Source organism: Lepidochelys kempii, chromosome 16 (genome assembly GCF_965140285.1).
Source record: "Lepidochelys kempii isolate rLepKem1 chromosome 16, rLepKem1.hap1, whole genome shotgun sequence".
Taxonomy (NCBI): domain Eukaryota; kingdom Metazoa; phylum Chordata; order Testudines; family Cheloniidae; genus Lepidochelys; species Lepidochelys kempii.
The window spans coordinates 16,649,502-16,666,204 of NC_136395.1; the positions used below are offsets into that span (position 1 = coordinate 16,649,502).

At 48.6% G+C, this 16,703-nt stretch overlaps 1 protein-coding gene across 2 annotated transcripts in view; it reads left to right on the forward strand.

Moving 5' to 3' along the window:
* The window catches only part of PTPA (protein phosphatase 2 phosphatase activator), a 41,364-nt gene extending 26,547 nt beyond the window's left edge, over positions 1-14,817 (forward strand). For both annotated transcript variants that reach the window (XM_073315012.1, XM_073315013.1), the window contains 2 exons: positions 2,519-2,626; positions 11,678-14,817. In XM_073315012.1, coding sequence (XP_073171113.1) covers positions 2,519-2,626; positions 11,678-11,752 — 183 coding nt within the window. In that variant the 3' untranslated portion in view covers positions 11,753-14,817. The remainder of the gene's footprint in view (positions 1-2,518; positions 2,627-11,677) is intronic.
* The last annotated feature ends 1,886 nt before the right edge of the window (positions 14,818-16,703 follow it).

Sequence of the window (16,703 nt, forward strand, 5' to 3'; positions counted from 1 at the left end):
ATCTATTTATTGGACCAACTTCTGTTGTTGAGAGAGACAAGCTTTTGAGCCACACAGACCTGAAGAAGAGCTGTGTGTGGCTCGAAAGCTTCTCTCTCACCAACAGAAGTTGGTCCAATAAAAGAGATTACCTCACCCACCTTGTCTCTCCAGTGCTGTTAGTTATCTGGTGCCTACAATATGCAGAGCCCTCTGCAAGAGACAAAGATAAAGCTGGTCCCTTGTTAGATCTCCAGTATAATCTGTGGGACTGCGGTACATATAGGGGAAAAGCCCAAGCATTGTGTGTGTGCTGAACTGTGCAGAGGGCTGAAGCCTGAACAAAACAGGGCTGTGTTCCTTTAAGAGCCAAGGGCAGGCAATGAAGAATTTCAGTTTCAATCTGGCTTCTAAATTTGGAGGTTTGGGAAGGGAGGGCTCAGGTTTCAGCTGGAAGGGAAGGAACTGACAGGAAGGCACTGCACAGAGCCGTCCCCCCCCCTCCCCCTCCAGTTACTGACAGAGGAACCATTTACAAAAGGCTGATTCTCTTGGGAACAGAGAGGCAGGAACGCAGCGTCTGTGAGTAATTTCCTGCTCAATATGGCTGCTCTGACTCACTACATTCCCCTGGGGTCACTGCGGGACTGCAGCGCTCTTGCTGTCTCTCTCGCTCTCTCCAGCTCGCTTGTTTTCTCTCTCTTCTCCCTTTGTGGCTAAAATGAGCTAATTTTTTTTTCTCCCTCTCTGCCCTCCCTCCCCAGTTTGAAACAATAGCCAAGTCTTCTGCTGGAGCGGACACGGGTTAGGAAGGCCGTGGTCACAGATGCGTCAGGTGCTCCAGGCGCCCAAATCCTGTATGGCTTGAACGGGTCTGGCCATCCTAAGCGGCTTTTTCAGAGCTTCCCATCTGCCTTAACTCTTTCAGGCCAGGAGCAAAGCCAAAGGGGTTGATCAGGACTGTGCCAATCTGAACGAAGGAGGGACTGGAGAATGGAATGAGGCTTGTCGCTGCAATGCATGCCGCAGAATCTTCCATGAAGGGAGAGATGCTTTTAAAAACTGCCTTGCAGTGCATCCCAGGCACATGAGACTTGGGGCATGTCAGCTGGACTGTGCCAAGCCTCGTCAGTATAACCCCCTGACATGCACAGTTTTTTTCAGTCACCCACTAGTCATGATGAGATGCCAAATCTTTGTGCTTAATAACACACTAGCTCCCTTTAATTTTGTGTGTGTTTCATCTTGTATCTGCAAGGAAAACATGTGTGCACACACACGCAAAATGAAGGGGAGCAGGCACGGTTTAGTGGCTCATCAGTCATTCCCCAGCTCAGAAGAACTGCAAAGAGGAAGCAGAAATTCATCTGCGTTCTCATCGCAGCTGTTCAGAGCAGACAGAACTACAGAACCGTTACCCACAATGCTTCAGCTCTGAGGTCAATGGAGTCTAAATGTTGTCCTCTGAGTGATTTTTTTTTCTTCTTCTTCTTCTTCCTTGTAAATTGCTGCCACTTTGCATCTGCAGAAGGACAGCAGTTTCTCTCAAATGGATTGATCAGCTTTTTTACAGCAGGCAGCTTCAAAAGCATAAACACTTTTCCCCGCTTGCTGTGTGTGTGTGTGTGTGTGGGGGGGGGGGTTAGTTATTAAAGACCCAGGGTGCTCAAGATAGTCAAAAAGACTCTTATTTCCCCATGATCCTTTTTAGCCTGAGCTTTGGCCTTGTGGTTTATGAAGTCATGAGAATTTCACTCAGTCAGATTGGCTGCATTATTTTTTTCTCCCTGAGGGTCTGTTTATTTGGTGGAGAGTGGCAAACAGTGGGATAATCTAGAGGCAGCTGTCCCTGAGTTTAGCTCCCTCCGCCCCCCAAAATCTATCTCTGGAAAGAAGCTAGCATCAATGATTAAACACTATAGTTAAAAAAATTAATTAAATCCATTGCCCGTTTGCTGCATCTACTGTAAGGTGGAGCCTTGCAGCTTCACCAGCAATATGAAATGCAGGAACTTTAAAGAACCACTAGACCCTCTTGTAGCCCATCTCTGCTCATGGCAGGTGCAGTGTTTGGATCCAAGCGCAAGAGCTGCTGCCAACCTGCGTTGCCCTCTGTATTCATGGTTGGCGGCGGTGGTGGTGGCTGCTGCTGGTTGTTGTTCTGAATGGAGAATGAGTCATTTTCTTGGAAAGCCGTGTTGCATGGGGAGGTTTCTGGGTAGAATGGGAGCAGCGCTGAGCTGGACTGTGTTTGCTCTTTAATGAATTCATACAAGGAGAAGAGAAAAATGTGATTAGAATAGAATGTGGGGCAGAAAATGCTTAGTGCTTTTAGGGTGTGGGGCCTAGGATACCCCCCTCCCTGCTGCAGGAGGGCATGTGGAAGGAAGGAGGTGCGGGCGCAGTGACATGGACGGTGCTTGGGTCACACAGCCCAGCAGGAATGTTTGTTGAAGTGAGCGTGACTGTGAGTCACTGGGCTTGTGCACAAACTTCCCTGTTGGCTCGGCTCCCTTAGCTCTCTTCCTCTGTGTTTTAGATGAAGACTGGCCCTTTCGCTGAGCACTCCAACCAGCTGTGGAACATCAGCGCTGTACCTTCCTGGTCCAAAGTGAACCAGGGTCTCATCCGCATGTACAAGGCAGAGGTGAGTGAAGGGGAGGGAGAGATGAGTGTGGTCTCACTGGATCCGGCACGCAACTCCTGCCTTGCAAATCACAGCAACCTTTCAGATTAGCTCTTCTGTTCTTCTGCTAGTGCATCACTTCCTACACAGCACCTCTTACAAGCTGGGTGTAGGGCACCTCAGAGCTCCTTCAGAGCCAGTAATCATCCACTGACTGTTTGCTCCAAGAGGCTAAGGCTTGCATACTGCACCACTCTCCTACGCTGTTCCCCATAGTACCCCCTGGTGGGAGAGTCTGGATCTAGAGCCTGTGACAAGCTCCTCCCATACATACACTGATACATATAACATCTCTTCTGAGAGGCTGGCCTGGAGTACCTATGAGCTTCCCCCAAAGCTAACACTCTTACCAAAGCTAACACATCTTTAGATGATGTTTGCCTTCCTTCGTCTCTTTGGTCTCTCTCTTTTTCTCTCATGCTAATTATAGGTCTCCAGGTTAAGAGCTGTTGCTTGAAGCAAATGTACTGCTGATCCATACATGGGAATTGCCCAAACTGAACTAGATCAGTTGCCAGCCCCCCTGTGTGGAAACTCCTGAACCAATCTGAGTGTCTGCTCTTGATTGCAGCTTGCCCACATAATCAGAAACCAAATCAGTTAAATCAGTGCAGCTTTGGTATGTAGACAAGGCCACAGCCTGCCTTCCCCTCAGGGTATGTCTACACTACCCACTGGATCGATCGATCCGGCGGGGGTTGATTTATCACGTCTAGTCTAGATGCGGTAAATCGACCCCCGAGCGCTGTCCCCTCGACTCCTGTACTCCAGCTCGGTGAGAGGCGCAGGCAGAGTCGACGGGGGAGCAGCAGGAGTCGACTCACCGCGGTGAAGACACCACGGTAAGTCGATCTAAGTTACGTCAACTTCAGCTACATAATTCACATAGCTTAAGTTGCGTAACTTGGATCGATTCCCCCCCCCAGTGTAGACCAGGCCTCAGTCCTGTTGCTCCACTGTAAACCTTGAGCTAGGGGGTTGGGCAGCTCCCACATATACACCTCCTGCGGCACTTAAGGAAGCTGGACAGGAACTTCCACCTATATTGGGCCTCCAGGGGAAGGACGGAAGGGGTGGGGAGCAGTAGGCCGAAGGAACTGTTCTCCTGCTGGGGAAGCACATTGGCATGGCTCAGCAACAGGGTTCTAGTCATGGGCCTGTGCAGGGTTAGAAGACCTTGGGATGCCATGAGCTGGTGCCTGTCCCTTCCTGTGTGGCACTCTGTACAATGTAACTGCCTGGCACTGGAGGCACCATCGCTCCCCAGGTGTAGGTTTTGAAGGGGTTAATATCCTGCTCAGTGCTCTCCGGTCCAAGGCAGGCCATGCCCCTATCACCAGGAGATACGGTAGAGTCTTGACTAAGCAGCACCACTCAGTGCGAGTGCATGAAAGGGTTAACTGGGCCTCTCCTCCTCCACTCTCTCCCTTCCCTTTTCCCCTCCCCCTTCCCTTCCTCTGAGCTTCACATCCTGTGTTTAGGTTCCAGCCCACATACCTCTCTAATCTGTGAGGCGTCACTCCCAGGGACCGTGCTGGCTCCTTCCGGCTGCAGCTCAGCTTTCCTCTGAAGAGCTGGGATCGCCAGGCAGTGGGGTAATGCCCCCCCACCGCTCCCCTGCTTCTCTGTCTCCTTCAGCTCAGCAGCTTTGTGCTGCCTCCTGTGTCTAAACCAGAGCTACAGCAAGTGCCAGCACTGCTCCCTGGGCTGGGGCCTCTGCCCTGTAAGAAACCTGAGGCCAGATTCTCTGGGGTGACCCATTCTAGCCTGTGGTTACCATGGCAGAGGATTTGGCTCCAAGAGGACTATTAAAGCACCCCGGGGTTCTCCATCCTACCAAGGTGTGAGAGTGACCTGCTGGCTGCTTACCCCTTACCCTGCCTTTGCACCATTTTCCTATACTGCTGTTCCAGTACTACTGCTCCAGGCTAGTGCTCTGAGTGCATCCAATCCTGCCTCTGACACAGACTCCTCTTGGTTTTGCAGGACTGCCAAGGATCTGTCTGCGTTTGTGAAGCACTTTTTGAGACTGGGAAGTGGTCATGGTGTCTGGTCATTTCAAGGGGTGTGTGCTAAATGCATCCCCATCCCTGACATCCTTTGGGGGCTGTGACCAAGACACCAACGTTCATAATACTAAATCTTACCTCTGTGTAGCGCCTTCCTTCCTTCCTTCCTTCCGTTACTGACTGAAATGCAAACTACACACAGGCACCTGGATACCATACTAGTGGGTATTCTTGAAATGCCTAGAGAGATGCATCCACCTCTGGGGAGAAATGCAGAAGCTTTTAAACTGTGTGCGAAATCATGATTAGGACAGGAAGTGAAAAATGCAGAGTACAGTTGAAATTTGCAGGACTTATTTTGATAGGTTAATAGGGTTTTGACAAGGACAATCGGGTTAATGCTTCAGTTAAAAATGCCATTGGCTCTCCAGTAACCACAAGTAGCTAGGATCTCATCTTCTCCAGAAGCCTGGGCCCTCAGCTTGGTGTAGATACAGACTCACCAGCACCATTTCCTGCTGGCTACTTTTGGACGTCTCCCATTCAACTACTGATCCCAGCAGTTCCTGCTCAGTTTGTGAGATCAGACAGGAGCATAGCAGATGATGCTTTTGGCCATAATGGTGTGGGGTGTTTCGGTTTTTTAATTTTTAGTGAGTTTTTTTTTAGTATGGCTGAGCAAATTTTAGCCAAGAACTTCCAAAAGTGATGAGTAATTTTTTAGTTTGGGTGTCCAACTTGAGACACCTTGAGATAGCAGTCAGCCTCCACCCTTTGAAAATCAAGCCCCCTCAAGATGTCTCAAGTTGGGCACCTAAAATCACTCTTGAAAATCTTGGCCCTTAGCTACTGGTCCCTGAAGCAAGTTCATATTTCCCTTTCCCAGCAGCACTGCATTTGCCAATCCTTCCTTCTGCCATCCCTACCTTTCTCTCTCCCTCTCCACACTGCCAATGGTAGCAGACAATACTTTGGTAAATGGAGCTCCTAATTGCTGGCTTGAATCTTCGTTCATCCCCCAGGCAGGCAGCTGCTGTTGACAGAGCTGGGGGGGATTTGCATTCATGTTCTCTCTCACTTGTGCATGCGTGCACTCTCAGGCTCGCTATGATCTGAGCAAGGCCCCTGACTTTTTCTTCCCCCATGGCTTCTTGCTGTTGATTAGATTACATTAACTTAATCTTCAGTATGGAGGCACCAAGCCAGCAATGTTCCAGCTATTAAACAGCTTCTCAGGTATATATCTGCTGTGATTGATGGTGAGAAGCATCCAATGTCATCCAGACACTGAAGTGCTGCCACGTCATCCTATCAGGCAAGTGGAGCCAGCAAGAAGGAAGGGAAAAGGGTCATTCTTTACCGGAGAAGATGGAAATCCATCCACTCAAAACTATTTGATGCCACATAACAATATGGGGCAACTGTCAAGAATAAGATCTAAGGTCCGGATAATTTAGAAGGCAAATTGGTTGCTTCTGTCTCATCTTTGCACCTCTCTGTCTGACTCTTGAATGTAGCAAACCTAAAATAGGAATGATTCCCTTGTGAGTGGGATCTGTTCTCTGGATCCAAGGATTCTGGGTACAAGACCTGTGGATGGGCAGTGGGTTGCAAACAAAGTATCTTCTGCCTTTTGGTTTTTGTTTTTTAATGGATGAAGTTTTTGGCTGGAAGCGAGAGGGACTTTTCTTAGCCTCTTTTCCATCAAAGGACCGAGAATGGAGCATGGCTCAAGCAGCAGCTGTGGTGTGCTCTCCTGAGCCTACTTTGAATTTCCTGCCCTTTCCCTCTCAGCTGCAGTCAGATGGGGAATACTTTCCATCATGACGAGTCTAGTCCCAATCCCATCTGCAAAGGCTGCAGGAGAAACACTAATCCTGCATCTGCTGGTGCTGGAGGAAGAGAGATATCTCTGCTGAACCCCTGGCCTCACTTTCCAGCAGGATGGCTGGAGGAGTCGTCTCTGCCTCTTGTGGAGCTCCTCAGTTTACCCTGCACGTGTCGAGGCCCAGGGTGCTGGGCCAGAAGTCGCATGTAGTGGCTAAATACCCATGCTTTGCTTTAGTGGTGGAATCTGTTCAGCAGGAACCCAAACCAGCCAAGTTCTACAGCGGCACATCTCCTGTAGAACCTCTGGGGTCCGTGAGGATGCTGGAAGCCAGCTCAGCTCCACCCACCAGGGTTTTATTGCTTCAGTTTGCTCTCTCCTTCCTCTGGGTCAGCTTCGCCTACATGTTCTCACTGCTTTCCAGCTCTGCTTCCCTGAAGGCTCCTCTCAGCATTTGCAGGGGCTTCTTCCATGGTTACTATTTCCCCAGCAGGTATTTTAGCCCTCCTGCATCCCACCCCTGGTCTCAGAACCTTTCCAACTTGTTTTGGCTTCTGTGCATTGTGAAGAAGTTAGATTCTGCTGGAAGCAGCCTGACCTCTGGCCCCTGCTGGAATTCCACAGGCCTGGGGGCCTTCTCAGAAATCCCACTGCTTCCCTGATGACGACAGCACCATGGCAGCTTCCTGCCTCTGGCTGTAAACTCCATCTGTGCTCCGCACTGGGGGAGGGTGAGCTGTCCTCCTGGACATACCGGTTCCTTTCCCCAAGGAGCCAGGCAAATGCTTGCTGGTTTCTGGCTTGCCAGCGATGGGTCCTTCAGCTCAGTTAGTGGAGATGAGGGCCCGCCCGCCCATAGAAGAGTGTGCTGGTACAGTGCCAGGCCCCTCGCAGGTACTGACTCCTGCCTCTCTCTCTCTCTCTCAAATACAAAATCAAGACCGCTTTAAAAGAAGTGACTGCAGCAGAAGTGTTTGCCCCCTAGGCAGAAGGGCAGGGAGAACTGGGGCTCTCTGAGGAAGTTTCAGATGATCCAGATGAACCTCTGGGAAAGGAGTCTGGATTTACATTCTCACATGATGGAATTGTTCTGGTTCTGCTGCAATGTGGTGAGCAGCATTCCTGACTCATCGTCCCAGTCCTCCAGCATAGACAAGGCCTGAGATGGCTGTGCCTGTGATGTGCCAGGGAACCATGGCTGGGACAGTGAGTGCACAGAGTGGCTGATTCTCTTGCTTATCCTAATGGTTCAGCACATCGTCACAGGAGCGTTGCTTCTGCCAGCGCTGTGTGGAGCGTTCACATAACGTGTCTGCTGTCACCAGTCCGTTCTGGGATTCCTGAAGGACCTATTCCATAGTGCTTAGCTTCATTGCTGGGAATTGGGTCTTCTGGGAAACTTCCAAACACAAGGCACTGCAGAGTGCAAGGGAGGTAAGACAGGCTGCAGAACTCATGACTTCCCATCCATGCTAGAAAGGAACAATGTCCAACTGCATCTGCTCAGCCTCACCTGAGCTAAAGATCGTGTCTCGGGTATTGCAGTCAGCCGGTGTGACTGCTGCTTGTCGAACATTTAGGACAAACGTTCAGCGTGGCCTCAGGGCCTTCCATGCAATGATTGAGTTCGGTGCACCTTGACTTAGAGTCCAAGTGGAATACCCATCCAATGCAACGAGGTCTAAGCCCCGTGCAACCAGTGCTCAGATCTTCATGGCTTCCTCCTTTAAAGTTAGTCAGAGCCCACACTAAAGGGTCTGTGAGACTGTATTTTTTTAATGTGTAAAAATACCCTCCTGCCTCTGTCCAGTTTCCCACACTCAGTTCTCCATTGAACAAGACTTCAGGAGACGAATGCCTACTGGTGCTGAGAGGCAAGAGTAAAGCTCCCTCTTCTAACTAACCAGAGAACGACTAGTGCCATGGCATAAATCTTTTCCGTTGAACTCCTGGTGGACAGAGGATCTCCTGTTGTGGGTGGGGGAACCCAAACTAGGAATTTGCTCTGAGCTCCCTGTATGCAGACTGGGGAGCAGGGGGGATGTGGTATCATTCTTCTAAGGGCAGTTCTACACCTAAATGCTGCATCTTCTCTGCTGTAGCGTTTCAGTGAAGATGCTACCTATGCTGACAGGAGGGCGTCTTCCATTGGGATAGGTAATCTACCTCCCCGAGAGGCAGCAACTAGAAGAATTCTACTATTGACTAGCCCTGTATGCTCAGAGTTAGGTCAGCTTAACTACGCTGCTCAGGAGTGTGGATTTTTCCCACCTGTGCATGACGTATTTAAGGCAACAGTGTAGACCAGGCCTTACTCGGTTGACTCTTTCTTTTTTTTCAGGTTTTCTTTGCAGCCTTAATAGTGAGAGCTGGCTTCTTCTTTTTTTTCTTTCTTTATGGCATCTACAGCCTGATCTACATGAGATTAGGTCTATATAACTACATAGCTCAGAGATGTGAAAAGACCACTTCCCTGAGCGATGCAGTTAAGCAGAGCCAACCCCTTGTGTAGACAGGGCTAGTCGATGGGAGAATTCTCCCATCAATTGAGCTATTGCCTTTTGGGGAGGTGGAGTTACCTTGCCAAGGGGAGAACTCCTCCCTTTAGTGTAGGTAGTATCTTCACTGACACGGACAAGCCCTAACATTTTGGAAAGCAAGTTAGTAGCTTTGGGGAGGTGTTGACGTGGTGTATTGGTTGTTTCCATGCCCTGTCTGTATGCCAGTGCAAATGGCTTCCACTGGGTAACCAGGCTGGAGAACATCCTAGAATGACCAGCCTAACCCACATAGACAGGGTCCCCAGGCCCTGCTGTGAAGACAAGAGCCCAACTAAAAATAGCACCAGCAGCAGCTGCCACTGCAGAGTGAAGTGTTCAGTCCCAGTGCTGCAGGCGGATTGCTCCTTCTCTCTCTGTCTGAGGGCACTCCTCTCTGCTGCTGCTTCCCGGTCCGTCTGTGGTGTGGAGTGCTGTGGGTGTCTGCTGCCACCCCTGCTGCATTGGGAGAGCGCCTGGCATGCAGTCTGGTTCACGTTCACCCCATGAGCATTGTCCTCGCTTGTTGAGAGTGGGTGTTGGTGTGAGGCAGTTGAGGGACCTATTTGCTGGGGCAGAGGGAGCTGGGTGTAGCCCTGCTACATCACTCACTTCATCTACTGCCCTGTAAACTGTAGAACTCCCCAGGATGTGATGGTGCACACATCCCACTGGGCCATGATGGAGTGAGCCCTTCCCAAGCCTGTGTTCCCTGTGCAGGAATGGATACCCCTCTTTGTCCTTCTTGAACATCCTTTCCATTTATTCTACTCCCTCTGCAGGGAGCGGCCATTTTAGAATCTAAACGGTGCTGCCCAGTTCTGTTGGCACCCGATCAACTGCATGTGGCCTAGCAAAGGAGAATGCCCTCCAGCTCTGCTCTCTGTCCCAGTTCAGAGTGTGACTGCTCTTTCTGCAGCTGTTGTTGCCAGGCACTGCAGAGACGGATGCACATGCAAATGTGAATCTTGCATGCCCCTCTGGGCTATGACGAGGAACAACTTCATACCTCTCCATAGGAAAGGCCAGGTGCTGAGAGACTGCTACAAAGGCGCCAGGTCAAAGATCCTTTCCTTTGATCCAGCTCGTTCCTCCTGACACTTGGCCTTGCCCATGGAGAAGTATCCAAAATGAATCTTTTTTTTTATAGCGCACAGCTTCACCTGTTCCCACTCTAGGCCATGCACCCTGCTTTGGATTAAACCCACTGGCTTTTCTTCTGTTCTCTTCAGTTGTGTGGAAGCAGGTCACATTCCTCAGCTCCCATTGTGGCTGCGCATCTGTCTCATTCCCAAGGTTGCAGGAAGCAGTTGTGTGGCCTGAGGTGTGTTGCCTGGTTGGAGACCCCTACCTCACAGCTAGTTGCTTTGCACACCCTTTTCCCTTCTAGGTGGTCGTCTTTCATTCCTTGGACTCTTTCTCTCCTCCTGCCTTCCCTTGGGTTTGGCCTGACCGCAGCTTGTTCCCTTGGGAAATGCCTCTTGTGAGGTGCACAGGTTGCTTGTATGCTCTGTGTTGGAGCTGCCATCCCTGCTTGTGCAACTGCAAACATGGGACCCTGACAGATGCATGTGTCGGCTTTGTGGGAGCTCTCCTCTGCTGCTCCTTCTCTTTCAGGAATAGCAGGAGGGAGCAAGCACGCTCCTTTACGTACTGTCCCTGCATGTTCATTGGGGAAGTTGGTACTGTACAGCTGGGTCTCAGAGGAGCAGCATCTCCTTCCCATGGCCATCCCATTAGCAAGTGGCCTGAGTTACATCAGCGTTGACAGAAAAGGTCATATGCTACAAAATACAATTCCAAATGGTACCCAGTGCAACTGAAACCTTATCTAGACGGCCCAAAGATGAGGTGCCTAAAATGATTAGGGGCATGGAGAACCCACTCTGCGAGAACAGAGTGAAAAGACTTGGTGGTTAGGGGACTGATAAGAGAACACAAAAGAGGTGTATAAAATAATGAATTGGATGGAGAAGGTCAGTCGACACTTCTGTGTCTCAAAATAAGGGTGCAGCCGAAAGGCAACGGATCTAAAAGCAAAAAAAAAAAAGGAAATATGGTTTTGGACAATGTATAATCAATGTGGGAAACTCATTGTTGCAAAGCATTTGAATCCAAGAGGCTAGAACTGCCAATCCCAGAGCTGAGGTGGCAAATCTCTTCCCCCACATAGATTTCTGTAACTCCCCGTGTGTTGTTTTCCCCTGGATCTTTGTTGTGGCAAGGTGGTGAACTTAAAGGTATTGATAGAGACATGGCTACTGAGGTAAATCGCCCTCCTCTGCTTCCACTGACACTCAGGGCCTGAATGTCCGAAGTTCTAAGCTCTTGAAGTCCAGCTGAAGACAAGGGGTATTATGGGCACTCAGAATCAAGCCCATGGTGTCTCTGGAATGAGCTGAGGGCGAGAGTCATCAAGGTAGCTCTTCCTTGGCAGTCCCTCTGGATTTTAGAACAGAGCTGCCCTGTCTTTTTGTTGCCCACATGGGTTCCTGAGTCTCAGTCTCAGCCTGGAATTGGGTTTATTCTGGGTGGTTTGTTAAGGTGGAAATGTGCTCTGGTTTTCTCTGCTTCTGGTAGGAGTGATCCCCTGCCTGCAGCATGCTGGTTTTACACCTCTCCTTCTCTGTTCCCGCAGTGCCTGGAGAAGTTTCCTGTGATACAGCACTTTAAGTTTGGCAGCCTGCTTCCTATCCAGCCTGTCACGTCTTAAAGAGGCCATGGGAGGAGTCGATGCAGTGGAGACAACAGTGCGGCACTCTTTCTCCTCCTCCTTCCTTCCTTCCTCCTCCTCACCTCTCTAGCCCCACAGCCCATTCATCCCTTTGTATTTACAACTAGAGAAAGTTACAAAGCACTTAGCGACCTTGCAGGGAAGAAGTGACCAAGAGCAGCTGCTCATGCAAGTGCTCCCCACACTGACTAGACAGTGACAGAACCAGCGCTGTGCTTCTAGCCTCCAGTGCGTTCAGCCTTACACTGTGCGTGGCTCGACAGGCTGCCGCCTACTGAGCTGGGCGTGAGGGTGGCTTGAAAGGAGTTTTGGTCAGGGATACTTCTAGTATGGCTTTACAAGAAGACCTCGGCTTTGATCCCCTGGAGGAACGGGGTTGGGAAGGGGCGGAAGGTATGTAGTGGGGGTTGGGCAGTTACAGTTTCACTCTGAGTTTCACTGAAATCTTTTGCTGTCTTGTTTGAGGAACCCAAGGTGTGTAGACCAGGCCTTCGATTCCATTTAAAAAAAAAAAAAAAAGCCAGCTCTTGCTATTGTGGATGTGAAGAAAACCTGAAAAAGAAGTCCTGGGGTGTGAACGTGCCTGGGTGTCAGGAGGCCCCAGTGTCTATGCTGCTGCCTTTGCTTGCTAGGGGGTGTTTTTAAAGGGGTAGAGGAAGTGGTAGGAAATCCCTGTGGGTCACATGAAGTCAGGGTGCCATCTCTCCCCTAGCCCAGATAAGAAAATGTTTGTCTTTTTCCTCTTCCAACCCCTATCCCTGGTGAACTTCCTTGAGACTTCCTTTCACACCACCTTGTCCTCTCCAGCTGGGAGCCCCACCCCTGCAAGCCTAGGTCCTAGAATGCTGAGCTGGCTTTGGAGCTGGAGCTGGGCTCCGGGGAAGTCTTTGGACACCAGCTGGTTGCATTTATGTGGGAATGGTTCTGCAAAGCCACTGTTTTAGCAGGCTGGGACGGCCCCCTTCTCTACACCCACCTTTTCCTGTGCAGTGCTTAGCAGCCACTAGAATGGGGGCAGCCTTAATGTCCTCACTGTAATTTATCATGGCTGCTTTTGCTTGATTATAAGTTGTTTTGACAGCCCTATAATAAAGGGATTTTTCCCATTAAGTAGCACATCCCTACACACTGTAGACTTTACTGTAGGGAATGGAGCATAGGGCAGGTATATTGGCTTTAAATCTATTATTTAACTGCTGGAAACAAAATGTGTGTCAATGTCCTGGGGCAGCCTTTTGCATTCTTAAAAAAAGTTTTTCACCTCTCTCATTCCCTGCAAGAGCTGCCACCCCACTGGGGCAAACTGTACGATTATTTTTACCAAAACCCCATTAAAGCACCAGACATGCCAAGATGTGCAGGTTGTTTAGAAGGCTTACTCAGCATGCTTAATTCATACAGTGGTTCTAGACTCTCACTTCCAGTGGTTTAGACTTAGGGGCACCTCTGATTAAATGAGGGGCTTAGACATGCCTTTGGTAATTAGCGTGCTAGAAAAGGAATGGCAGAAAACGGATGGGATGGATTTGAGGTGAAATCTTACATGTTCCCTTGGTTTCTGACAAAGATTCTTTTTAAGTTCTTAGCTTGAGAGGGCAAGTTTACTCCCGCGGTATTATTAAACATTGGTTTGGAGTGTGGCAGGGGTTAGCACCAACTGTGCCCTTGCTAGCCCTGCTACACACTCTTTTGCTTGGCTTCCTTAGCGAATGCAATGCCAATTTTTCTCCCGCTGCTGTCATCTGTGGCCAGCCTAACCCTTTCCATCTGAGCCCCTTGATTGCTATTAAATTATTGGAAAAAGTTTATTTTGCTCAAGATATATTTAATTATTTTTCACAATTTTCTCTTTGGCTGCATCCCCTGGAATGAGCCTCTTCCTTCTCCAAAGCTTGTGCCCTGCTGCTGGGGAAAGAAGGGATGAGAAATGCATTTAAATTAAGATGCAGTATCTGTTTCTTGGGCTAAAAAGGCAAACCCTTGCCAAGCTGCAGCCGTCCCCTCTATCCTATTGCTTTGGGCCTGAGCTAGTGCAGTGTGGGACAATTGTAGATAAACTGAATCTGCTGTGGGGTTTTTTTATGTAGTGGCTTTGTCAACTTACATTTTAAATAAAATGTGAAAAAAGACCCAAAATCCATCCCTGTTTTACTACCAAATCATTAACAGGATGTCTATGTAGAGTTAAATTACAAATAAATCCACTGGGAAAGTGAATTAGGAAGACTTTAACCTGCCAGGACCCCTGAGCATTCTGTGTTCTGGTGCTGTAGTTAAAAGGATGCAGTTCAGGGACCAGAGCACAGTGTTCTAGTCCGAGGAGACCTGGTTCTCATCTTGCCCTTACTGCCTCATCGCATGACCTTTGGCAAGTCCTACCATGCAGTAAAACAGGTCTAATAATAGCTTCCGGGCAGACTAGGCATGAATTAAGGTGAGATTCTCAAAGTTGCCTAGGAGATTTGGACACCACATTCCCTTTAATTTCAATGGGAGTTCAAACTAAATGAAAGTCGAGACCTTAATGTCTGCAAAGCTCTCTCCGATCCTTGGTGAAAGATGCAATAAGAGTGCAAAATAGAGTACCAAAAGGTACATTCCTTACATTGCATTAGGCTTTAGTGATGCCACCAACCTTTACTGGGGCCAGCATATAAGTCTGAACGGGGAACATAAGGAGGAGATAATATGGAGTTATTTATTTATGGACCATCTAAGTCTGCACCCTCATTCTGTTAAGGATTTGGAATCTTAAGCAGCTAGTGTTTGTGTGAATCCTATTGGTCCACCTTTAACTTGCCCTCAATAATCTGGCAATAGGCTGCTTCCATTCCTTGGTCATTACTGTGAGTCCTGTCAGATCTCAACCAAGGGCCTGTTTGGGTTTTGTCCCTTTCCCTGAATAGTTCCACGTGCATGCATCACATGACCTGAAACATCACCTGGCTTCCCCCCGGTCTGCAAAAACAATACCTGAGCATCCCACCTCCCCATGTTCTCCAATATTGTGGTTTTAATTAAAAATCTATGTGTTTTGCACCTGGTGATTGTGTTCAACTGTGTTGGAATGGGGTTAGCCATTTGGTGGCTCTGCTTCCAAAGCTAATGGCTACAGCTCTGGCTCTTCCTGGGTGCTTTCATTGATCTCTCACACCAAAAATGAACAGCCCTTGTGTTTAAGGATACACTTGCCTCATCCAGTTCACTAATCAGTCCTTCTCTATTTGCATCATTATTGGATTTTTGTGTAAATTTACTACAGAACATACGCAACCAGCAAGGCATGGAGGCCCATTCCCCTGCAGGCAAATACCTCATGGGGATTCCAAAACTCTAATGGTCAGGTTCATTCTGAGGCAGGGTAAGAGCTGAAATGAAGACATCTCCCCTGTGAGGCTGGCCTGCTGTGGGGTTGTAAAGCATGGCTTTATGGGATGGTTCAGGAGAACAGTTTTGTCTAGGTCCAACCTGAAACCCGTGGCTGGATCTTCTCAACAAGATAAACTGAAGCTTGCAGAAATTCTAAATAAACTCTAGTGTTCCTATCAAAAGGTTATATCCTTCCCTTCTGTATGGCCTGCCTGGGCTGGGTTTTCATGCTGCTCAGGGTGATAGTGTATCATGAGAAAGGATGGGGCAACTGAGCGTCAGCTGTCACGAATATCTCCATGTTTTCTTTAAAGGTACTTGTATTCGCCTTAAACATCTCCCTAGGAGAATCAGCTGCATTATTGAAAAGAACAGGTACTCTGGGTTTCGACCATCTTTCCCTCACACCACGGCCAAAATTCTTCAAAAAAATAAAAAAAAATTAGACAGTCAGAATCTCTTACACATCCATTTATTAAGGATTGGGGAATGTTTATATCAATTGCATTTAAACAGTATATTAATAAATCTCTTGCTAAAATCAGAACAAAGTCATTTCCACAAGCTTCCAGCTGTTGTTTATTGCAGTTGCACTCAAAATCCCTAATCAGGATCAGGGCCCATTTGGGTTAGATCATGTAGAAATACACAGGCAGACCTGGTCTCTGCCCTGAAGAGTTTGCAGTAGGTGGCCCTGATTCAGCAATGCACTTATGTGCTTAAGTCCTTATATAAGGATGGACTTAAGCACATGCTTAAGTGTTTTGCTAAATCTGGGCCTATAAGCAGAGGGACTAGAAAAGGCCCTTGATTAGTTGGCATCTTGCTAGGATACCTAGGAAAAACAGCGCTCACTCCAAAATTCAAGGTATCCAATTAGGACAAAAGGTAAGCTCTGTATTTTAATATGCAAATGATCCCTGAAAGAGCCCCACTTGGTGCTAGTCATAGCAGCCACCTCCTTCGAAAAGTTGGGAAGTGATAAGGTTACAAATTTAGGCCCCAATCCTGCAAACGCATATCAATGGGACTAGTCACATGGTTAAAGTTAAGAATGTGCGTAAGTGGCTACAGGACCAGGGCCATAATGCGTCTACACTACAATAAATAACCCATGGCACCAAGTCTCTGAGCCCAGGTCAATGGACTTGGGCTTGCAGGGCTCAGGCTGCAGGTTCTAAGAATTGCAGTGTAATTCTCCCCCCTCCCAGGGTTTCAGAGCCTGGGCTCCAGCCTGAGTCTGAATGTCTACACTGCAATTTTTAGCCCCACAGCCCAAGCCCTGTGAGCTGGAGTCATCTGACCTGGGCTAGCTGTGGGTCATTTATTGCAGTGTAGATGTATTAAGGTCCTGATCCTGCAATCACAATGAGGACAAAAGTAAAAACCTAGCTCTCAGCGAGCTTATGAACATAAGAGGTGCCATTCTGGGTCAGACCATCTTGCCCAGGATCCTGTCTCTGACAATAGCCCATACCAGTAATATTCCCCTCAATGGGAATACTACTACAGGAAGAGTGCTAAATACAGCTACTGAAAACAGACACATTTTACATTCCTA